This window comes from Copadichromis virginalis, linkage group LG3 (genome assembly GCF_057382275.1).
Source record: "Copadichromis virginalis isolate Kocher_CV1m ecotype Utaka linkage group LG3, C_Virginalis_male_GT1.1, whole genome shotgun sequence".
NCBI lineage: Eukaryota > Metazoa > Chordata > Actinopteri > Cichliformes > Cichlidae > Copadichromis > Copadichromis virginalis.
In genome coordinates this window covers 28,015,556-28,039,345 of record NC_140620.1, presented here as the reverse complement: position 1 = coordinate 28,039,345, position 23,790 = coordinate 28,015,556, and the positions used below count along the sequence as shown (strand labels likewise).

The 23,790-nt window shown below is 45.9% G+C and overlaps 1 protein-coding gene across 4 annotated transcripts in view; it reads left to right on the top strand.

Moving 5' to 3' along the window:
- Positions 1–14,971, top strand: part of LOC146713891 (uncharacterized) — a 33,184-nt gene extending 18,213 nt beyond the window's left edge. Inside the window, exons 8-17 of one of the 4 annotated variants that reach the window (XM_085450331.1) lie at positions 2,381–2,452; positions 4,752–4,977; positions 5,572–5,863; positions 5,940–6,137; positions 6,510–6,568; positions 6,670–6,920; positions 7,658–7,689; positions 12,154–12,328; positions 12,428–12,522; positions 14,631–14,971. In XM_085450331.1, coding sequence (XP_085306457.1) covers positions 2,381–2,452; positions 4,752–4,977; positions 5,572–5,863; positions 5,940–6,137; positions 6,510–6,568; positions 6,670–6,920; positions 7,658–7,689; positions 12,154–12,328; positions 12,428–12,522; positions 14,631–14,738 — 1,508 coding nt within the window. In that variant the 3' untranslated portion in view covers positions 14,739–14,971. Of the gene's footprint in view, positions 1–2,380; positions 2,453–4,751; positions 4,978–5,571; positions 5,864–5,936; positions 6,138–6,509; positions 6,569–6,669; positions 6,921–7,657; positions 7,690–12,130; positions 12,329–12,427; positions 12,523–14,630 lie in introns of those variants that run through there. The other 3 variants (XM_085450340.1, XM_085450326.1, XM_085450345.1) reach the window with 3 other exon arrangements.
- Positions 14,972–23,790: the final 8,819 nt, after the last annotated feature.

Genomic DNA, 23,790 nt, shown 5'->3' with positions numbered 1-23,790 from the left:
TTTTTGGGTTTTTTTTTTTTTCACATATCTCAGCAGTAAACTAAACACAGAAACTTCGTCCTTTAAAAAACAAAACAAAAACCTCTTTGTTTCTGCACATGTGCAGAAGTGCAGCTCAGCTCACAAATATTTACAAGAGGGAAGCGTGCTGCTTATCTACTAGATAACCCGATGGTGTAGCTGCTGCTGATAAGCATTGACTGAACTTGAGAGCTGCGCTGTGATAATCTGCTATAGCTGGATTTACTGATAGTAAATGGGAACATTTTCCTTTTAATGCTACTCACAGTTTTAAGCGTGATGACCCGAAGATAATAGGGTGCAAATAAAAGCTAAGCAGCCGGAACTTCTTTATGCTTTTTCTGTTTCTCAGTCTTATACATTTAGGTCTGTTTAAGGACAGACCTAAATGTATAAGATAAAACCAAAGTTTTTACAGCTTTGCCACCAATTTGGATTTTATATTCATCAAAATGTAACTGAAATGCAATTTTAATTCAAGGGTTCTCACAAAAGCATCATTAACTGTTTAGAAATGGCCTTTATATACACGGTTCCCCCATTTTCATTAGCTTATTAGACAACAAACAGTTTTATGACCACATGAGTGCCTATTTGGTTAGATTTAGACTTTAAAATGTATTAGGCTACAGCCTGGACATAAAGTAAAATACTAATTTAAATTTCAGCATTTAAAACTAAAAAGTTTGCTTTAAAAAAGGTTATTGTTTTGGTTAAAATGCAACTCTTGCCAGCTGTTTTAACGCTCTATTTGTGTGGTTGCCACGGTGACACATCTTCTCTGAAGAGCCTGGACAAACTATGTGTTACAGGGTGGCAGCACCTGTAGACAGCTATCTATGTTTCCTGTAAACAGGAACGAAATGATCAGACAGGGAGTCGTGGCTTGTCGTTCCTGAATACTCCGCAATTATTGCTGTTTACAGCTGCACTGAAAAAGTACCTTTATGTCCATGAACAGGGATGAATCGATTTCTTTACTGTGAGGCCAGGCTGGCTCTAAGCAGTGGACCGTGATGATGTCATTTCAGGCACAGCAGCTCCACCTAACTCTTCTGTTTGCCAGTGATAGCCAATCAGAAAGAAGTTGGCTTAAAAGACATATGAGCTAAATTAGCTTGTTTGATATATTTAGATAAAAAAAATGCCCAATTAATGCCCTATTGGGCATTGTGTGTGGCACTCCTCTGGTTTTGTGTATGCTGAAGCATTATCCGTTAAAAGAGAAGCCAGTCCTGTGCTAATGTTGACATTTGAAATACAATCCGCTGTTTACCCTGAAACCTCTGTCAGGGATTTATAGTGGCGTCAGTGTTTGTGGTGCCTCCTCACTGACTGCTGAATACATATTCATTGCGATCTCAGAATTCACAATGAGCAACCGTCTCCTCCTCCATGGACCAGTGAAGTCCTTTCCGTCTCGGCCTGAGTTTGCAGACAAATTAACTAACCTATTTTTAAATGACACCAATTGAACCTAATGTGCTGTCTACCAAGACACCGAAACAGCGGACATTCCCTAAACCAGCCCAGATGTTGACTTTGGAATCAGTGCTAATCGCACAAAACTCCAATATAAACCATTTACAGGATGTTTCCTCCTGCTTTGTAAAATGGTTTTACTGGTGAAATAAAGAATGCCTGGGACTTTCTGGGAGGACTGACTGGAGACATTTAATTACACTTCGTGAAATAGTCACAAATAACGATGTCAACCAAGATAACAGTGCTGTGGAAAACATGGTAACTGCTGTACCACAGCAGATCATCTGCCTCCATCTCACCCATTCCTACTAACCTCCTCTCCACACCAACCCTCTGCATGTCCTTCCTCACTAAATCCACAAACGTCTGGTCTTCCTCTTTTTCTCCTGCTTTGCAGCTTCTACATCCTTTGTCTAATATCCACCATCCTTCCTTCACACTATCATCTTGGAAACTTTCATTCTTATTGTTATCCTAGTGTCACAAATCACCCCTGACACTGATCTCCACCCACCCCACCCTGCCTGCACTTCTTCTTCACCTCTCTTGAGTACTGTCCTTGAGTTCTGTCTGCTGCTTTGGATGTTTGACCTCCAGGTATTTACATTCACCTACCTTGACTACTTCTGCTCCTTGCATGGTCTAAACATGAATCGGTTGATTTGAGACCGGCTTCATGAAAAATTGCGTTCATGAAAACAAAAATAAGATGAGCAGAAATTCTCCCTCATCAAGCTGCAAGCACTGCATGAATGTTATAAATGTGTCTCAGCTTCAAGCAGTTTTAGAATTAGATTTTTATTAAATCCCCATCGACAACTTTATTTTCAGGTTTATTTTCTGATTTATTTAATTAATTTTTTTGTCATTTCAGTGAAAGTTGGAAGTTCTCGTCCAGGCGTCCCAAACAAGCCAGCAGCACTGATGGCACCGCGCAGAGCAAGTGGTAAGACACAAGTGTGTGTGTGTGTGTGTGTGTGTGTGTGTGTGTGTACACTGAGCAGAAGCACAATAGAGTGTTTGAGAGCTTAGAGACACAAATCTGTCCTGCTTAGAAATATGCAAACTTGCAAAGAGATTTTCTGTGGTTTGTGTTTTTGCATGTGAGTGTGTGTCTGTGTGTGCTGAAGGGAGGGGGGGAGGGAAGGAGGGAGGGTGATGCATTATGCAATCCAAACCTTGTGAAAGAAAAAGACTGCGATTGTGTAAGGAGAAACAAGACCCCACTGTTGTTGTGGTGGTGTGCTGTGGGTTTGATGCACCAGAATTGTGTGTGTGTGTGCTTAAGTGTGTATGATATTTTTTCCAGGGTGTTTATTGGCTGCAGCATGAAGTTGTGCAAACAATAGTCTTTCATTAAATATATTTATCCTTCTCTCAGCTAGTAGTCATGCGCTGTGAGCCTCAGATTGGTGAGTGCATATTGAGGGATATCGACGCCCTTATCAGTTCTGCTCAGACGTCTCATCCTCGATGGCACGACAGTATTTTTTGGCACAGCGAAAAATGTTTACTATGATTAAAAAATGTAAACTTAAAAAACAAAAAACAATGTGAAACTGCTCGTGGTTTTCCTTTGGTCACCGTTTTGTCTCCACTACACTGAACACAGAGTACAAACAGTAGAAAAAGGGCTGGTTTGTGACTCAGGTGTGAACAAGCTCCACCGATGTGAGTCTGACGTCACTGTTTGGCAGCGAGCTGTCAGGAAAGAAAAAACACATGACAGCACTGGAAAAGGGAGCTAATCGGCTTGGAGGCATTCTGACTTATACAACCGTTTGGAAACTGTTCTTGACTCCGGTCCTTACTCAGGATGTTTGCTGCTGTGTTGCAATGAAGCAGTGTGATTCTTCTGTGTGTGTTACTTAAATTTAAATGAATTTGGTCATCATTACGCCTTCTGTGTATGCCATACATTAACTACATGACCATAGCTGTAGTGAATCTGTCCTACCTCAAGCATCATGTAGTTTGATTAAACTGCAGATTTCCTGGAGTTTTGGAACAATAACAGCACTTCTGGATTGCTGGAAAAACAAAAGCCAGCACATGTAAATAACTTATTTAGGAAGCAAATCGAATGCAGACTGGCTGGAGGGACTCAGATAATCAGAGCATGTCAGAGACTAGTCTGAGCTTGTCGTGGAAGGCATACAGCGGCAGAAGAGATGGGAAATTGAGGCTTGATCGCAAATGAAGGCCCGAATCACTCAGTATTAATATAATGTGCTAATAAAGAGTTGGTGACTTTATATGGCCCTCGCTGAGCCTGGTTCTGCTGGAGGTTTCTTCCTGTTAAAAGGGAGTTTTTCCTTCCCACTGTCGCCAAAGTGCTACTCATAGGGGGTCATATGATTGTTGGATTTTTCTCTGTATCTATGAAGTGCCTTGAGGCGACTTTTGTTGTGATTTGGCGCTATATAAATAAAATTTAATTGAATTAAATATGGAGGTCCAGCAACATTAAACTCACCACTTGGCAACCATCCCATAAACAGGTTTGGGAATTTATTTGGGAAGTTATTTTGAAGCACTGTGCAAATTAAATGTTAGTGCCTGTTTTTCCTCTAGAAGTTGTTAACCATATTTAGTTTGCCGTGTTTCTGTTGTGTCTTAGTTCAAGCACACATTATGCATTTTTTGCCAGCGGAGGGCAACAAAGGACATTTAAAGCCTTACTGATCAGTGATTTAGGTTTAAATAGAAATGCAATCTGAAGAAAAATGATTGCTGAAGCATCTCAACATAAACAAGTAAAGTTCAGATGATGTCTGTGTCAGCAAACATCATCATACCAGGAGCATCGCTCATGTCCAGAAAGAAGAGAGCTATGACACGTGCTTGGTGTGAGTCTCTGTAAGTCTAGCTTTTGTTTTTTGTTGTTCGCACACTAAAATTTGGCTAAAACATAAGTCATTCAAAAATAAAAAGATTCTTCTTAAACGTTTAATTTTGACATTGTAGGAAAATTTTCAAGATTTTGTTCAAATTATTCTAAAAATTATTTTAATTTTTTTTTTTTTTGCGTGTAACGTTGGTTCACCTTTTCTTGGTCATTGGTGAGCTCTTCTTTTATGTAAGTGCTACATTAAAAACTTTCTCTTGTTGCCTGTTTTTTTTTTTTTTTTTTTTTTTTTTTTTTTCATCGAACCACTCAGATTATTAAATCAGCTTTAATCTCAGTGGTTTGATTTCATGTATGCATTTAATTAAAGCAAATTATGTTTGCTTTCTGCCTGCAGCCCCAAATCTGGCTCCCAAACCCTCTGGAGTCTCATCAACTCCTCTGGATCCAAACCCAGTCCCGGCCAAACCTGCAGCAGCCCCTAAAACTTCTGGACCAGCCCCAGCCAAACCCCCGAGCCCGGCTCCAGCTCCGGCCTTGAGGAAGGGGCCTGTGGTCCAGACCAAACCTGAGACTGCCAACACTACAAAACCAAACTCCTCAGACCCTCCTCTGCCGCCACGGTAAGAAAGAGAGCCAAGCTTTAGGAAAGATGGAAGTTTGCTGCAAAGCAATGAATTTCGAGGCTGTGGTGTCTCTGATCCATATGCTGTAAGGCTAATGCAGAGGACCGGGTTCAGGTCCACCACAATTAAAAAAAAAAGAAAAAAAGGCTGAAAATCCCAAAACATATAATACATACACATACTGAGAGTGGTTTCAGTTGAATTTTGACTAACCTCTGGTGCAGTACAGAGCAGCCCCTCTTCTTTCAGCTACATACAGCAGTCGACCCTCAGAGCCGTACACATCAAGAACTCCACCTTGTTCTACTTTATCACTGTAGATAATGCATACAGATAAACCAGCAGCTTTTCACAGTGAATGCAAACAAATCAGTCCAGCGGGCTTTGATCCAGAGCTAAACAGACTGAGGATGAAGCATTTTTGTGTCTACATAGGTGATTACCTCTGAACCTGCAAAATGAGGTCCAGCAAAATTAAGAAAGTAAGGTAGTAGGTGTTAGAGGGGCTACAGATGACTGCTGCTGTCTTCTCTTGAAGACACCTCCTGTTTATCTTTACCTGACTAATAATACTCTTTCTTTTACCTTCAGTCCATCCAGTGTGAAGCTCCTCCCCCTTCGTCCACCACCAATCAAATCTATCCCCGGGCGCCCGCCGCCTCCAGCCATCAACTCCACCTCCTCAGGTAGCCAGAATCCAACTCTGTCTAAAGTTAGTCCCGCCCCTTCCCTTTCTGCTGCTAGTCAGGTGACACCTTCACAGACCAGTTCCAGTCCTCCTCCTTCAACAGCCAATCAGACACAGGCACAAAAGGTATCAAAGCGAGGACCACCTCTGCCTCCACGCCCTAAACCTGGACACCCTCTGTACAACAGCTATGCGGTAAACCTGCACGTGCACACACACACAAAGATACAAGTTCTGATTACGTTTCTAATTCAACTTTATCTCTCAGAAGCAGGAAGTGCTGATCGTCCTGGATGACCCGAGTCCCTCGCCTTCGGAGCATCCTCCAGGCGAGAATCAGAATACCACCACCCCCCTAATCAACACATCACAGTGTCTGCTCGATCTGGACCCCAAGCCAGAGTCCGTCCCTAATCAGGACAACCAATCGAAACCTGCCCTGGAGGACCACAGCCTGTCAGGCTCAGAGGTACAGCTTCAGATTTTTTTTTTTTTTTTTTTTTTAGTTGATTATTCAAATCATTTTTGAAAAAGGATCAGAGGTCACCTGTCAGGAGTGGTGGGTTGGTCCAGACCAGACAGGTTTGTAGCTCTGGACTACAGAGGCCCAAACTGCAAAAAATCATAAATTATAGGAAACTGGAACGGTACCAAAATAACATTTGGTCAATGAATAATTTACATTTGTATTGTCATCAGACCTTTTTATATTTGGTGCATTTAATTGAATATTATTTTAATTAATTTTGTTATTGATTTTTTATTTTGACTCACTGCAAAGGTTTTAAACGGTTTTTAAATGCATAAATATTAATGACGTTATGTTTTGTTTATCCTTTAGTCGATTCTTCCGGTGCAGCCTGCTGAGCTGAAGGAGCAACCAGACTCTCCTCCTGTCAGGTCAGACACACACACACACACACACACACACACACACACACACACACACACACTCTCACTCTCTATGAGCCACATGTTCTAATCAGCCGGTTTTTCTGCAGCGGCCCTCGGTGCGTCGCTCTGTTGGACCACGAGGGAGAGGAAGAAGACGAGCTCACCTTTTCCCAGGGTGATGTCATTGGTCTCCTGGAGCTCATCGGGCAGGAATGGGGGCGGGGCCAAATCCACGGCCGAATTGGTAAATTCCCCTTGAACTTCACAGAGGTGGTGGAGCCCCTCCCAACGTCAGTGACTGAACTGGGGGAAACTGACAAACCGGCACTGACGGACACGGCAATGACAGAAAACTCCGGTGAGCTGAAGGCTGCATTATCATCATCTCTACATCTCTATGCGTCACTGCTGTGGACGACTGCTAACAAAAGTTTTTGGGGGTTTTTTGTTTTGTAAATCCAAGGTTGCTTAGAGGTTTAAAAAGCTTTGAATGTCACCTTTGCTTTAAAAGAAGTTGTGAATCTTAGTGTCTGGTTTCTTAAAATGCTGGTAATTTCACACATTTTCTGGGTTTCCTTCTTCCATCTGCATGACTCTGCAATGACCCTGTTATATGATGGCAAAATTAACACTTAAAGAGGTAAAACATTTCTATCACAGTCCTGGTGATTTGGACAAAACCTTGTTGATGAACACCAACATTTTATATCTGCAGTATGCATGCTTCTGAAGATCTGTTTGTGCTGGTTTTATCTTCACATTTTGGAGCAATTACATAAATAAATCAAAGTGATGGTGTAACACTGCTAACAAGCTACAACAGCTTCTCTGTTTGCACTGTTTAAGAAACAAAAAAGACGGTCATGCCTGTTCTCATGGGGAAGATAAACTCAAAGATAAAGTTGTTCTAAAAAACAGGTTTTAAATGACTGAACTAGAATATGCTGGAAGTAAACTTTTTTTTTCCATTTATGCACAACAATCAGTCTTCTCGCACCTCCTTGTGACCATTTTAAAACTGCAGGAGAAACAAGAGAGAAATGTTCTCTGCTTTGGACGTGAATGTAATGATGCTCTTTCACGTATCATCTGCAGGAATAAAGACTTCACAGGGCTCAAACTCAGAGGTGAGTGAATTTTCATTTTCTATTGTTATTTTATTAAACAGCAATTAATGAGCATGTTTCTTATTAGAACTGCACAATTAATTTAACGAACCTGATTGAGCAATATTGAAAAAGACAATCAAGCGGAGCCAAATAAATGTCTGACGTGTCTGCGCCTGCTGTTTGAAAATACTTTGGATTCAGGCCAATCGGAAGCAAAGAGTGCTGTAAAGTTGTGCCTGCACCGCAAAGACACACATCTAATCTAAAAATCAGTGCAAAAGTAATTTCCCAGCATTAGCTCAGATGCCCATCAAAGCGAGCCTGTTCATCACGTCTGTGAAACATCCAGCTCACTAAGATGCAGCATAATCACATTCAGCCAAAGAAAAGTGTCTAATAAACACGGTGGCAGAGCCTTTGGTGGACGTCCCAAATCTTTAGAATAACCTCCCTGATTAACATGTTTTCTTATGCATTTCTGTGCATGTTTGCTGATATAGTGATTATAAATGTTATAAGTAACAAAGGCTTCAGGTAAACAGTCAACACGATGGACAAACATGTTCTCCCCTCAGTTATTTATCCATCCATCCATCCATCCATCCATCCTCATCCGCTTTATCCGGGGCCGGGTCGCGGGGGCAGCAGCCTAAGCAAAGAGGCCCAGACCTCCCTCTCCCCAGCCACCTCCTCCAGCTTATCCGGGGGAATACCAAGGCGTTCCCAGGCCAGCCGAGAGATATAATCTCTACAGCGTGTCCTGGGTCTGCCCCGGGGCCTCCTCCCGGTGGGACATGCCTGGAACACCTCGCCCAGGAGGCGCCCAGGGGGCATCCTTGTCAGATGCCCAAACCACCTCAGCTGGCTCCTTTCGATGTGGAGCAGCAGCTGCTCTACTCTGAGCCCCTCCCGGATGGCCCAACTTCTCACCCTATCTCTAAGGGAGAGGCCAGCCACCCTTCGGAGGAAGCTCATTTCTGCCGCTTGTATCCGCGATCTCGTTCTTTCGGTCACTACCCACAGCTCGTGGCCATAGGTGAGGGTAGGGACGTAAATCGACCGGTAAATTGAGAGCTTCGGTTTTACACTCAGCTCCCTCTTCACCACGACGGACCGGTGCAGCGTCTGCATTACTGCAGCTGCAGCCCCAATCCGTCTGTCAATCTCCGGCTCCCTTCTCCCATCACTCGCGAACAAGACCCCGAGATACTTGAACTCCTCCACTTGGGGCAGGAACTCATCCTCGAATTTTAAATCATGCTTTTTATTTGTTCTTGTTTCTAATGTCTCTGTAAAGCACTTTGAATCACCTTGTTGTTGAATTGTGCTATACAAATAAACTTGCCTTGCCTTGCCTTGCCTTGCCTCGACCCGGAGTAGGCACTCCACCCTTTTCCGGCTGAGAACCTTGGCCTCAGATTTGGAGGTGCTGATCCTCATTCCCGCTGCTTCACACTCGGCTGCGAACCATTCCAGTGCAAGCTGGAGGCCCTCACCCGATGAAGCCAACAGAACCACATCATCTACAAAAATCAGAGATGAGATTCTGAGGCCACCAAAGCGAAAGCCCTCCGCCACTTGGCTGCGCCTAGAAATCATGTCCATAAAAATTATGAACAGAACTGGAGACAAAGGGCAGCCCTGGCGGAGCCCATCACCCACCGGGAACGAGTCCGACTTATTGCCGGCAATGCGAACCAAGCTCTCGCAACGGTTGTATAGGGATCGAATGGCTCGTAGCAATGGGCCAGACACCCCATATTCCCGCAACACCTCCCACAGGACACCCCGAGGGACACGGTCGAATGCCTTCTCCAAGTCCACAAAACACATGTAGACTGGTTGGGCAAACTCCCATGCACCCTCAAGTATCCTGGAGAGGATAAAGAGCTGGTCCAGTGTTCCGCGACCAGGACGAAAACCGCATTGTTCCTCCTGTATCCGAGGTTCGACTAACGGACGAACTCTCCTTTCCAGCACCCTGGCATAGACTTTCCCAGGGAGGCTGAGGAGTGTGATCCCCCTGTAGTTGGAACACACCCTCCGGTCCCCCTTCTTAAAGATGGGGACCACCACCCCGGTCTGCCAGTCCACAGGTACTGCCCCTGATCTCCACGCAACATTGCAGAGGCGTGTCAACCAGGACAGCCCTACAATGTCCAGAGCCTTCAGGAACTCGGGGCGGACCTCATCAACACCAGGGGCTCTGCCACCAAGGAGTTGTTTAACTGCCTCAGTGACCTCGCCCCCGGAAATTGGCGCGTCATTCCCCTCATCCCCAGACTCTGCTTCCTCCTCGGAAGACGTGTCAGTGGGATTAAGGAGGTCCTCGAAGTATTTCTTCCACCGCCTGACAATTTTCTCAGTCGACGTCAGCAGCGCTCCGCCAGCACTATACACAGTGCAGGTAGAGCACCGCTTTCCCCTCCTGAGACGTCTGACGGTTTGCCAGAATCTCTTCGAGGCAGTCCGAAAGTCTTTTTCCATGGCCTCTCCGAACTCCTCCTACACCCGAGTTTTTGCTTCAGCCACTGCCTGAGCCGCATTCCGCTTGGCCTGTCGATACCTGTCGGCTGCCTCCGGAGTCCCACAGGCTAACCAAGCCCGATAGGACTCCTTCTTCAGCCTGGTGGCTCCCTTCACCTCTGGTGTCCACCATTTGGTTCGGGGATTACCACCACGGCAGGCACCAACCACCTTGCGGCCGCAGCTCAATGCAGCAGCTTCGGCAATGGAGACGCTGAACATGGTCCATTCGGACTCAATGTCCCCAGTCTCCCTCGGAATGCTGTTGAAGCTCTGCCGGAGGTGTGCGTTGAAGATCTCGCGGACTGGGGCCTCTGCTAGACGTTCCCAGCGCACCCTCACTACGCGTTTAGGTGCACCAGGTCTGTCCAGCGTCCTCCTCCGCCACCTGATCCAACTCACCACCAGGTGGTGATCAGTTGACAGCTCAGCCCCTCTCTTTACCCGAGTGTCCAGAACATATGGCCGCAGGTCTGCTGATACGATTACAAAATCGATCATCGACCTACGGCCTAGAGCATCCTGGTGCCACGTGCACTTATGGACACTCTTATGTTCGAACAGGGTGTTCGTTATGGCCAAACTGTGATTAGCACAGAAGTCCAATAACAAAGCACCACTCGGGTTCAGATCAGGGAGGCCGTTCCTCCCAATCACGCCCTCCAGGTCTCGCTGTCGTCACCCACGTGAGCATTGAAGTCTCCCAGCAGGACAACAGAGTCTCCAGGTGGAGCACCCTCCAGCACCCCCCCCCCCCCCCCCCCCCCCCCAGGGACTCTAAGAAGGCTTGGTACTCTGAACTGCCACTCGGCGCATAAGCGCAGATGACAGTCAGAACCCGTTTCCCGACCCTAAGGCGCAGGGAACAAACCCTCTCGTCCACCGGGAAAAACCCCAACGTACCGGCAGCAAGCCGAGGGGATATTAGAATTACCCACCCCAGCCCGCCGCCTCTCACCAGGGGCAACTCCAGACTGAGTCCAGCCCCTCTCCAGGAGACTGGTTCCAGAGCCCAAGTCATGTGTAGAGGTGAGCCCGACTATATCTAGGTACCTCTCAACCTCACGCACTAACTCAGGCTCCTTCCCCACCAGAGAGGTGACATTCCATGTCCCTATTGCCAGTCTTGGCAGCCGGGGGTCAGTCCGCCAGGGCCTCCGCTCCTGGCCGCCACCCGGCACACAATGCACCCGACCCCTATGGCGCCTCCTGCGGGTGGTGGGCCTGCGGGAAGATGGGCCCATGTCTCCTCTTCGGGCAGTGCCCATGGACCATGGACTAAGGCCCGGCCACCAGACGCTCGCCCTCGGGCACCCTCCCCGGGCCTGGCTCCAGGGCGGGGCCCCGGTAACCCTATCCCGGGCAGGGTAAACTGTTCCCTCGGTGTCCTTTTCATAAGGGTCTTATGAATCGCTCTTTGTCTGGTCCCTCACCCAGGGCCAGTTTGCCATGGGAGACCCTACCAGGGGGCGAAAGCCCCCAGACAACATAGCCCCTGGGATCCCTGGGACACGCAAACCCCTCCACCACGATAAGGTAGCGATTCAAGGAGGGGCAGTTATTTTTCCATGTGCAGTAAAACCTGGGCTGTAAAGAAAACATGTCAGAGAAGAAGAAAAGCGTCTCACTGCTGTCGAGTGCTTTGCAACAAGTTTTATTCACTTTAATCAGCAGCTGGATTGAAAACTTTATATTTGCTTGTAGGAGCTGCACTGAGATTAGAATAAAGGCTGAATTTGTCTGCAGAGATTCTTTAAAAATCAATGTAATAAGAATATAATCCACAGTGTTGATGTGGTTTGGTCTTAATTTTTTCGAACTTTTAAGAACCACTTATTTAGATTTTTAAAATAATGCAAGAAGCTCTTTTTATATTCTGTTTTATTATATAATTTAATTTATCGTTGAGTTAAAATGTAAGTGATTCTCTCAGTATTGATTTGTTAAACTGTGCAGACTGAGGAGTGGGCTGTAGCTCTGTTTGACTTCCCCGGTCAGACCCCAGAGGATCTGTCCTTCCACAAGGGGGCGCTGATCCAAGTGACGGAGCACATCGACACAGAGTGGAGGAGAGGAAGAGTGGAAGGGAGAGAGGGGCTTTACCCCGTGGCCTTTACACAGCCCTGCAAAGGTACAAAAGTCTGGCATGTGTGGGTCAGAGAGAGATTGTCAAACGACAAAAATACACAAATAAACACGCAAACTGTATCAAACTTTTTTTCTTCTCCAGCTCAGCCAATCACAGGCCAGCAGCCTGTGGCTAAAGGAATGGCCAAAGCTCTGTTTGACTTCACAGCAGAAAGCGAGGATGAGCTCACACTGAAGGTGTGTGAGGAGCCATAAGTATTTGGACACAAACACACTGTAGTCTCTCCTCTGTACACGTTCATAGTGCTGATTTTATACATAATCCCCTCTTCACTGGCATTAATACCTCTGTAGACTTCATGTTGACAGTTCAAATTCAAATTCAAATTTTTATTTGTCACGTACACAGTCATACACAGTACGATATATAGTGAAATGCTTGGACAACTGCTCGTGACCTAAAGAAAACAAAAAAGGAAAAGGCTATGAATAAGATAGGAAATAAATATGAAAAATTAAAAAGGGTAAATTTAACTAGGAAGGAATAAAATATAAATTAAGGTTAAAAATGAAATAACTGTACAACACAAATTAGAATGAAGGGTAAATTTAACTGGGAAGAATAAGATAAAATATATAAATTAAAGTTGAAAATAAAATAACTGTACAACAAAATACACAATATAGAACTATATAAGAATGTATGAAGAAATCTAAATATAAATAAATATATACACAATAACAGCAGCTGTACAAGTATTAACCGGAAATGAAGAATATAGTGACCAGTGTTGTGCAAAACCAAAGTCCAGAAAGTCCAGTGTGTGTGTAAGAACCATATGTGTGGGTCAGTACTGTGTGGTGGTGTGATTGAGAGACCGTATCGCCTGCGGGAAGAAGCTCCTCCTCAGTCTCTCTGTGTTGGTCTTCAGGGAGCGGAATCGCTTTCCTGACCTCAACAGAGAGAACAGTCTGTTGTTGGGATGGCTGAGGTCCTTCACGATCTTCCTGGCCTTGGTCCAGCACCGCCTGCTGTAGATTGAGTGCAGGTCAGGGAGCTCGGAGCGGATGGTGCGCTCAGCTGACCGCACAACCCTCTGTAGAGCTCGTCTGTCCTGCATGGTGCTGTTCCCGAACCAGGTTAAGATGTTTCCCGCCAGGATGCTCTCTATGGTGCACGAGTAAAAGTTCCTGAGCACCTTGGAGGGCAGTTGGAAGTCTCTCAAGCGTCTGAGGTGGTAGAGACGCTGTCGGGCCTTTTTCACCACGGTGTTGATGTGACAGGACCATGACAGGTCCTGCGTGATGTGAACTCCGAGGTATTTGAAGCTGTCCACTCTCTCCACTGGGCACTCGTTGATGACGGGGGTCTGGTAGTTCCTCTCCTGCTTAGTGCTGAAGTCCACTATCAGCTCCTTTGTCTTACTGACGTTTAGAAGGAGGTTGTTCCTCTGGCACCAGTTCTCCAGATTCCTAATCTCCTTCAGGTAGGCCGTCTCGTTGTTATCAGAGATCAGGCCCACCACGACGGTGTCGTCAGCAAACTTGATGATGGTGGTGGAGCTGGTAGTGGCCACACAGTCATATGTGTACAAAGAGTACAGCAGGGGGCTCAGAACACACCCCTGGGGGGCTCCAGTGCTGAGAGTGGTGGAGGCTGAGACATGTCCGCCCATCCTTACTGCCTGTGGTCTGCCAGTTAGGAAGTTGGAGATCCACTGACACATAGATGAGCTGAGTCCCAGATGCTCCAGCTTGGTGGTGAGTGTGAAGGGAATTATGGTGTTAAATGCAGAGCTGTAGTCTATGAAGAGCATTTTAACATAATTCCCCCTTCTAGTGTCCAAGTGAGTGAGTGATGTGTGGAGGAGATGAGAGATGGCATCGTCTGTGGAACGATTTGGACGGTAAGCGAACTGTAGTGGGTCCAGTGTGTCTGGCAGTTCCAGTAATCTGACGAGTTTCTCCTTGGATAATGAGAGAACAGGACTCACCTGGTCATGAAACTATCAGTTAACTATTCAGGTATTTTTAAGCCTCAGAAAATTGGCTTAAAAAAAGAAAAAGTATAAAAACAGTTGTTAATCCAGTGTTTTTGTTAAGCGCCTTAAATTAAGGCTGAAAGACTGCACTTCAATCACATCTTGACTGGTTGATTTCAAATCCACTCTGGTGGTGTACACAAGAAAAACTACAGAAAACAATATATCACTGATAAATCCTTACAGATATAAATAAAATACCCTGTCAGATTTCCTGTGTTTACTTTTAGGTGTTGATTTTTTTTGGGTGGGTTAATAACATGTCTGCTCTCTCTCTCTCTCTCTCTTTTTGTTTCTGTGCAGGTCGGTGACATTATCACACAGGTGGAGGCTGTGGATGAGCAGTGGATTATGGGCGTTGTGGGCGGGAAGCATGGGATTGTGCCTAAAAACTACATTTCACTTTTGTGACAAGGGAAATCCTGAAACGGCTGATGCGGGAAAACAAAGAATGAAACTGCTGTTTGCTGCCGCTCTGTTAAACAGGTTGGAGGTTTGGAACTGGAAACCTTCAACCTGTCGATGCTACAGGGAGTGCTGGTGCTCCCACGGACACGCACATGAATCTGATCCAGTGTTGTTGAGAAAAACTGAACAGAATAAAATTAACTCCGATTATGCTGGTGGTTTGATGACGTCTTTGAGGTGTCTGTGGTCATGATAACTGAGTACTGGATGATTAAGAGGTTGGTTTTCCTCTCACAGTCATCCTGCTGTGATTATTTTCATCTGCTGTGGAGTGGATCTGAGCTTTCTCTTTTTTTTTTCTTCTTCTTTTCTTTTTTTTTTTTTTTTTTTTTTTTTTTTTTTACATTAAATTTACATGTTTGGTATTTGTGAAGATCACTTAAAATCTGGATCAATGGACATAGCAGATCCAGGTTGGACGTCTGCTTCAAAGAGCCACTTTTTAGATACTCAAAGAAAGAAATGTGTAACACATTAATGCAGTACGTTACTTAAGTGCTCGCCAGAGAAAGAAATTTGTTACAATGCTTGTTCCCTTACTTTTGCACTACTCTGTAACATGATCTGAAATGCATTGTCATATAACCACCAGTTAACAATATATACCTAAAGCTACAGTCCCACACATCAACACAAATCCCTATCCTAATGAGGACACACAAGATCTCTGTCTTGGTGTTTACACATGAACACAAAGCAAAGCTGATACCATCCCAACAAGACTTCAGAGGAATCACCACAGTGACTCTGCTGTGGAAACATGAACAGGTAGAAATGGAGGCTGCAAACCTGACTACCTGTTGAAGATGAGGATCTGGATCGGCATGCGCTCGGCTTTATCATCACTCTGGGTTCTTGACTAGCTTTGTGTTGGCATGCTGTCTGTACAGAGGAAGAGTTAAAGTTCTGTTAGCAGCATGATCTGTTGTTTGTGTCATTGATCCAGTCTGTAATTTACCATTATGCTCTTGTCCTTATGTGCAATAAAAACAAAAATAATTCCCATACCTCCGCTCCTCAAACCTGTAGACACTGTCTTCCCTACACACAACCTGCAATCAGCTGATTGTAGCAAGAACCACACATCCCGTGTGACTAAGGGACCTTTGCAACACAAGTAACCATAAAATTGTAAGTCTAATATAGTTACTGAATTTAGTACAGTAATCTATGGGTGATTCTCTTTTTGCGGCTTCATTTCATGTCCACATATTTCATTTAACCTGATTTTTTTTCTAAAATGTGCCAAATATGTACAATAAAGTAATAAAATTGTTTAATTGTTTGTAATTATTTAAACAAAATGTGTGTCAAATTTTTTATTTTACACACGTTTTTGGTGACACAAATTCAAATTTTAATTTTATTTGTCACACACACACACACAACCATACACAGTATGACATGGGGGTGAAATGCTTGTAGCTGTACAATGCCCGACCATTAAATGACAGAAGAAAAGTTTTACAATATTTACAATTTACAGTTTACTACAAAAATTTACAAATTAACTTAGGAATTTACAGTAAAGAATGTGCAAATAGCGGAAGAGATTATAAAGATAAGGATTATAAATTATAGGATTATAGGAAATGTGTGGTGACGTGTGTGAGAGTCCAGTCTTATAGTGACGTGTGTGGGAGAGTCCAGTCCTACACCTGGTTCAGGCCCCGAATAGCCTGGGGGAAGAAGCTCCTCCTCATTCTCTCTGTTTTGGCCTTAAGGGAGCGGAAGCGCTTCCCAGACCTCAACAGTGAGAAGAGTCCATTGTTGGGATGGGAGAGGTCCATCATAATCTTCCTAGCTTTGGACTTGCACCGCTTGGTGTAGATGGACAGCAGGTCAGGGAGCTCTGATTGAATGATGCGTTCTGCCGAGCGCACCACCCTTTGCAGATCTCGTCTGTCCTGCTTGGTGCTGTTCCCAAACCAGGTGCAGATGTTTGCCGTCAGGACGCTCTCGATGGTGCAGGAGTAGAAGTTCTTGAGCACCTTCAGTGGCAGATGGAAGTCTCTAAGTCTTCTGAGGAAGAAGAGACGCTGACGGGCTTTCTTAATCAGGGTGTTGATGTGACAGGACCATGACAGGTCCTGAGTGATGTGGACACCCAGGTATCGGAAACTGTCCACTCTCTCCACTGGCGTGCCACTGATGATGAGGGGTTTGTAATTCCTCGCCTGCTTTGTAGTGAAGTCCACGATCAGCTCCTTAGTCTTGCTGATGTTTAGGAGGAGGTTATTCTCCTGGCACCAGGTCTCCAGGTTCCTAATCTCCTCCAGGTAGGCCGTCTCGATGTTGTCGGAGATCAGGCCCACAACAGCAGTGTCGTCAGCAAACTTGACAATGGAGGTGGTGTCGGATGTGGCTACACAGTCATAAGTGTACAGTGAGTACAGCAGGGGGCTTAAAACACAGCCCTGAGGCACTCCAGTGCTGAGTGAGATGGAGGGGGAGACTTGTTTTCCCACCCTCACTGATTGGGGTCTGTCTGTGAGGAAGTTGAGGATCCACTGACACAGTGATGAGCTGAGTCCTAGATCCGTCAACTTGGTGAAAAGCTTAGAGGGAATTATTGTGTTGAATGCTGAACTGTAGTCCACGAACAGCATCCTAACATAATTCCCTCTGCCAGTGTCCAGGTGACTCAGGGATGTGTGGAGCAGGTGAGATATGGCATCGTCTGTGGAACGATTAGTCCGGTAAGCAAACTGAAGTGAGTCGATGGTGGCAGGAAGTGAAGAAGTGATGTGATCTCTCATCAGTCTTTCAAAACACTTCATCACAATTGAAGTCAGTGCTACTGGACGGTAGTCATTGTGGCAAGTGGGCTGTTGTTTCTTTGGAACAGGGACAATAATGGACTGTTTGAAGCACGTGGGAACCACAGCTTGGGCCAGGGAGAGGTTGAAGATCTCTGTGAACACCGGTGCTAGTTGATCAGCGCAGGCTCTAAGGACGCGGCCAGGGATTGCATCTGGTCCTGCTGCCTTCCTGGTGTTCACCCTCCTGAAGGTGTTCCTCACGGCATGCTCTGTGATGACGAATGCATTTTCTTCACTGGTGCACTCCGAGCGCGCGCAGCCGTTTGTTGTTTTAATTGCTGCGGCGTCGAAGCGAGCATAAAACGTGTTCAGCTCATCAGCCAGTGAAGCATCGGCATTCATCATTGAAGAAGCTGGTCGTTTATAGTCCGTTATAGTCCGCAGTCCTTTCCACAGGCTCCTAGAGTCGCACTGTCGTAGCTGTGACTCTAGTTTTTCCCCGTAGCTCCGCTTTGCCTTTCGGACCGCGCTGCGCACGTTGTAGGACGCAGCCTTGTATAGGTCCATATTACCGGAGACAAGCCCTTCATTGTAGGCAGCGGTGCGTGATGTCAGAGCGTCGCAGATGTTTTTATCCACCCACGGCTTCTGGTTGGGAAACGTTCGGATGATAGTTCTTTCTGCTGTGTCGTCCGCTAGTTTCCCGATAAATCCCACAACCGCTTCCGTAAACATGTTGATGTCATCAGAGCTGCGCCGAAACATGTCCCAGTCTGTGTCATCCAGTGCGTCCTGCAGCGCGGCCACTGATTGGTCCGTCCAGCGAGCGACCTCCCTCCTGATTGGTGGTTGCTGCTTTAGCCTTTGTTTGTAGGCAGGCATGAGGAAGATGGCGGAATGGTCCGATTTTCCAAATGCCGGCAGGGGCTGAGCCTTGTAACTAGGGTTGCCAACCGTCCCTTAAAATACGGAATTGTCCTGTATTTCGAAACAAAAGTACACGTCCCGTATTGAGCTAATAAGGGACGCATTTTGTCCCGTAATACAGTGAGAATCAAAAGTAGTCTATAAATGTTTATGGAATTAACGCTTTGTTTGAAAACATAATTCCCAGACCCTCTCCTGCTTTGTGACCAATGAGCTGACAGCACACTTATGACAATTCGAGTATGACAATTAAGATTACCGCTCATCTCATTGGTCGAGGAAAGATCGCTTGTGGAGAAAATACCGGAAGACAACAGATGACCACAACAAGAAGCATGGCCAACGGGGAAACAAACGCCGACACTGCGGTGCAAGTCTCGGACGACAGTACACCTAAAGCTGGGCAGACACTGTGCGATTTTCAAACTGCATGATTGACTCGCAGGGGTTAGAAGTTGGTAGGTCACGATGCAGGTGTAACCGGTGTGATTCTGCGTTGTGTCTGATAAAAAAGGTAAAAGAAAGAAAGACCTTCAAGTAAATAATTTGCCCACTCCAGCTCCTCTCCCACAGGGGAATTGTAGGAAAAGGGTGGCATTTATTTTTACATTAAACATAAAATATGCATTTACACGTAACATATTTGACATAAGATAAAACAAAAACAACAACATGAAATCCGACATACCTGATAAAAAAGGTAAAAGAAAGAAAGACATCCAAGTAAATAACTTGCCCACTCCAGCTCCTAGACCAAATACAAACAGTGGGGAAGAGGGTTAGCTCAACCCACCACAGCTCCCAAGCTAGCAAGGAGTATGTCAGGGGTTGACATTTGTGCAAACACAAGTAAGAGAAATGAGACACTGTAGACCGACTCAGAGAGTATTAGAAACGTGCGCACGGGTGAATGCCTCTGAGAAGACACACACACCGAGTGCAGGCTTGCTTGCTTTATTTATATATAGTGAAAGTAAGTTACATAGTACTTCCTCTTTTAACTGAAAAGGGAGAGGTCAGGCATTATCTCAGCTTATCTGACCTTGCACACATACACTGAAAATAACAATGCAGAAGTATATCATGCTTATCTGACATCACACACTGAGGAAAGGAATGCATTATGTTCTCTTTAACACTTAGCTTGGTTATGTGAAAATATATGAACACACAAAATATAAGGCACACTTGATTATATTGTATTATAGAGATTTGGTTATATTGTATAATGTAGAAAATCTCTAACAGAGTATATATTCATGCTAGCATTTATGGCGCCTAAAACACATTTATGATACACACATACTACACACTTATAACATCTTACAAAAACAGGCTTAATAATGACAATAACTGAACTAACATCGCAATCATAAACATCAGGGTGGCTAAATATGAATTATGTGTGTTTCAAGGTGTTGGAAAGAAATGACACCCACCTCTCCCACAGGGGAATTGTAGGAAAAGGGGTACACTGTATTTATAGTATTGCACCAAAGAAGAAGAAGAAAAGAATGAGGAGGGGCTCTAACTGATAATGAACACAACTACAGGCTTGGAGGTCCTAAAAGTCAGGTATAAAAGGAGCAGTTTGGGGGTTTAGAACACATTTTGTGTAATTATAACAATGTGATTTATGACTCTGTTACACAGGGTCTCACACTATACCGCCCGATGCTCTGATGCGACCTGAGTGCTCACACTGTGCCTCCATAAAATGAAGGTTATAACAGAAAATCTGTCGCTCGCTCTCTGTGTGTCTTTCACTCACACAGACACACCACCATCAACTTTGCTAAATTGCTAATGAAAAACATTGATCAGGCAGCTGTGATTGAGCAGCAATGTAAATCCAACTATTTTCACGGTTGTTGTGGTCGTGATCATTTTGTGATGCCACATCGAAAAGGCTCGGATGAGCTTTCCAAAGTTCTACAAGTTGTGCCTCCATCGCTTGTGTCCAGATCACACGCTGCACAGCCGTGCTGCTCCGTCTTTTTCACCGACGTTTATGTGTTTGCGCGTGAGCAGTGTGAGCGGCTGCGGTGACACGTCACGAGCGATTGATGATCGGGAGCTGGTCGTGAGGTGTTAATCGCTTCTCGTTACCCCACGTATACTACACGACGCACGATGAAGGCCAAAATCGGGCCGATCACCAAATCGGTCGCACGACTCAAAAATTGTCTCAAAATGGGCCAAAAATCGCACAGTGTGAGCCCAGCATTAGAGCAGCAATGTTTGTTCGCTTTCCAATGCACGCTATTTTCTGCAAGTACAGCTGCTTCGCCTCTGGACGCAATCGGTCTCTATACAGTTCATTCTCTTTTGAGCTGCTTTTAAGCATCTTGTAATCGTCCATCCAACACAAGTGTGTTTGTTTTGATTCGTAGACCCCAAAAATGGGGGTCTACGAATCAAAACTAGACCCCCAAAATATATATATATATATATATATATATATATATATATATATATATATATAAAAAAAACACCCAGCACGCCCCTGCGGGCGGTTTATCCTTCAAGCTCGGGTCCTCTACCAGAGGCCTGGGAGCTTGAGGGTCCTGCGCAGTATCTTAGCTGTTCCCAGGACTGCGCTCTTCTGGACAGAGATCTCCGATGTTATTCCCGGGATCTGCTGGAGCCACTCGCCTAGCTTGGGAGTCACCGCACCTAGTGCTCCGATTACCACGGGGACCACCGTTACCTTCACCCTCCACATCCTCTCGAGCTCTTCTCTGAGCCCTTGGTATTTCTCCAGCTTCTCGTGTTCCTTCTTCCTGATATTGCTGTCATTCGGAACCGCTACATCGATCACTACGGCCGTCTTCTTCTGTTTGTCTACCACCACTATGTCCGGTTGGTTAGCCACCACCATTTTGTCCGTCTGTATCTGGAAGTCCCACAGGATCTTAGCTCGGTCATTCTCCACCACCCTTGGGGGCATCTCCCATTTTGACCTCGGGACTTCTAGGTTATACTCGGCACAGATGTTCCTGTACACTATGCCGGCCACTTGGTTATGGCGTTCCATGTATGCCTTGCCTGCTAGCATCTTGCACCCTGCTGTTATGTGCTGGATTGTCTCTGGGGCATCTTTACACAGCCTGCACCTGGGGTCTTGCCTGGTGTGATAGACCCCAGCCTCTATGGATCTTGTGCTCAGAGCTTGTTCTTGTGCTGCCATGATTAGTGCTTCTGTGCTGTCTTTCAGTCCAGCTTTGTCCAGCCACTGGTAGGATTTCTGGATATCAGCCACCTCCTCTATCTGCCGGTGGTACATACCGTGCAGGGGCCTGTCCTTCCATGATGGTTCCTCGTCTCCCTCCTCTTTCTTGGGTTTCTGCTGCCTGAGGTATTCACTGAGCACTCGGTCAGTTGGGGCCATCTTCCCAATGTATTCTTGGATGTTCGTTGTCTCATCCTGGACTGTGGTGCTGACACTCACCAGTCCCCGGCCCCCTTCCTTCCGCTTAGCGTACAGCCTCAGGGTGCTGGATTTGGGGTGAAACCCTCCATGCATGGTAAGGAGCTTTCTTGTCTTTATGTCAGTGGCTTCTATCTCCTCCTTTGGCCAGCCTATTACCCCAGCAGGGTACCTGATCACGGGCAGGGCGTACGTGTTGATGGCCCGGATCTTGTTCTTACCATTCAGCTGACTCCTCAGGACTTGCCTGACCCTCTGCAGGTACTTGGTGGTTGCAGCTTTTCTAGCGGCCTCTTCATGGTTCCCATTCGCCTGTGGGATCCCCAAGTACTTGTAACTGTCCTCTATGTCTGCAATGTTGCCTTCTGGTAGTTCAATCCCCTCAGTTCTGACTACCTTCCCTCTCTTTGTTACCATCCGACTACACTTCTCCAGTCCGAACGACATTCCAATGTCATTGCTGTATAGCCTGGTAGTGTGGATCAGTGAATCGATGTCTCGTTCACTCTTGGCATACAGCTTGATGTCATCCATGTACAGGAGGTGGCTGACAACTGCTCCATTCCGTAGTCGGTATCCGTAGCCAGTCTTGTTAATGATCTCACTGAGGGGGTTCAGGCCTATGCAGAACAGCAGTGGGGACAGAGCATCTCCTTGGTAGATCCCGCACTTGATGGTGACTTGTGCTATGGGCTTGGAGTTGGCCTCTAGTGTTGTACGCCACATCCCCATTGAGTTCCTGATGAAGGCTCTTAGGGTCCCATTGATCTTGTACAATTCTAGGCATTCCAGTATCCAGCTGTGGGGCATTGAGTCATAGGCCTTCTTGTAATCAATCCAGGCAGTGCACAGGTTGGTCAGTCTGGTCTTGCAGTCTCGGCTGATTGTTCTGTCTACCAGTAGCTGGTGTTTTGCGCCTCTGGTATTCTTGCCAATTCCTTTCTGTGTCCCGCTCATGTATTGACCCATGTGCCTGTTCATCTTAGCCGATATGATGCCTGACAGGAGCTTCCATGTAGTACTGAGGCAGGTTATTGGTCGGTAGTTGGAGGGGACCGGTCCCTTCTTGGGGTCCTTGGGGATCAGGACCGTCCGGCCTTCAGTTAGCCATTCCGGGTGTCTCTCGTTAACTAGCAGCTGGTTCATTTGTGCTGCCAGACGCTCGTGGAGTGCAGTCAGCTTCTTCAGCCAGTAGGCGTGAACCATGTCGGGCCCTGGTGCTGTCCAACTCTTCATACTGGAGACCCTTTCTTGGATATCTGCCACTGTGATGGTTACTGGACCCTGTTCAGGGAGGTCGCTGTGGTCTGCCCTCAGATCCTCTAGCCACTGAGCATTGCCGTTATGGGTTGCATCCTTCTCACATATGCTCTTCCAGTATTGCTCCGTCTCCAGCCTTGGTGGTGCTGTTCTCTTATTGTTCCCTTGCCACTGAGAGTACACCTTTGCTGGTTCTGTGGAGAACAGCTGGTTTATTCTCCTGCCTTCTATCTCTCTGGTGTACCTCCTCAAGCGGCTGGCCAAGGCTGTGAGTCTTTGCTTGGCAGTTTCCAAGGCCTCAGGTATGGACAGCTTGCTGTATTTCTTAGGCACCTTATTTGTCGCACCTTTCTGCAACTCCGTTAGTTGGCTAACCTCCCTCCGTGCTACTTTGATCTTGCCCTCTAGCCTCCTTCTCCATGGAGGGTACTGCCCCTTGTCGCTGTTCAACTTGTAGCCAAGCATCTCACTGATCACTGTTGCCGTATTGTAGATGAGCTTGTTAGTGTCGGTAATCGTGGTTGTAGGTATTGCCCGTAGTGCTGCATTAACATCATCTAGCAGACCTTCTGAGGGTACTTCACGTAATCTTGGTAACCGGCTACGGGGGATCCAG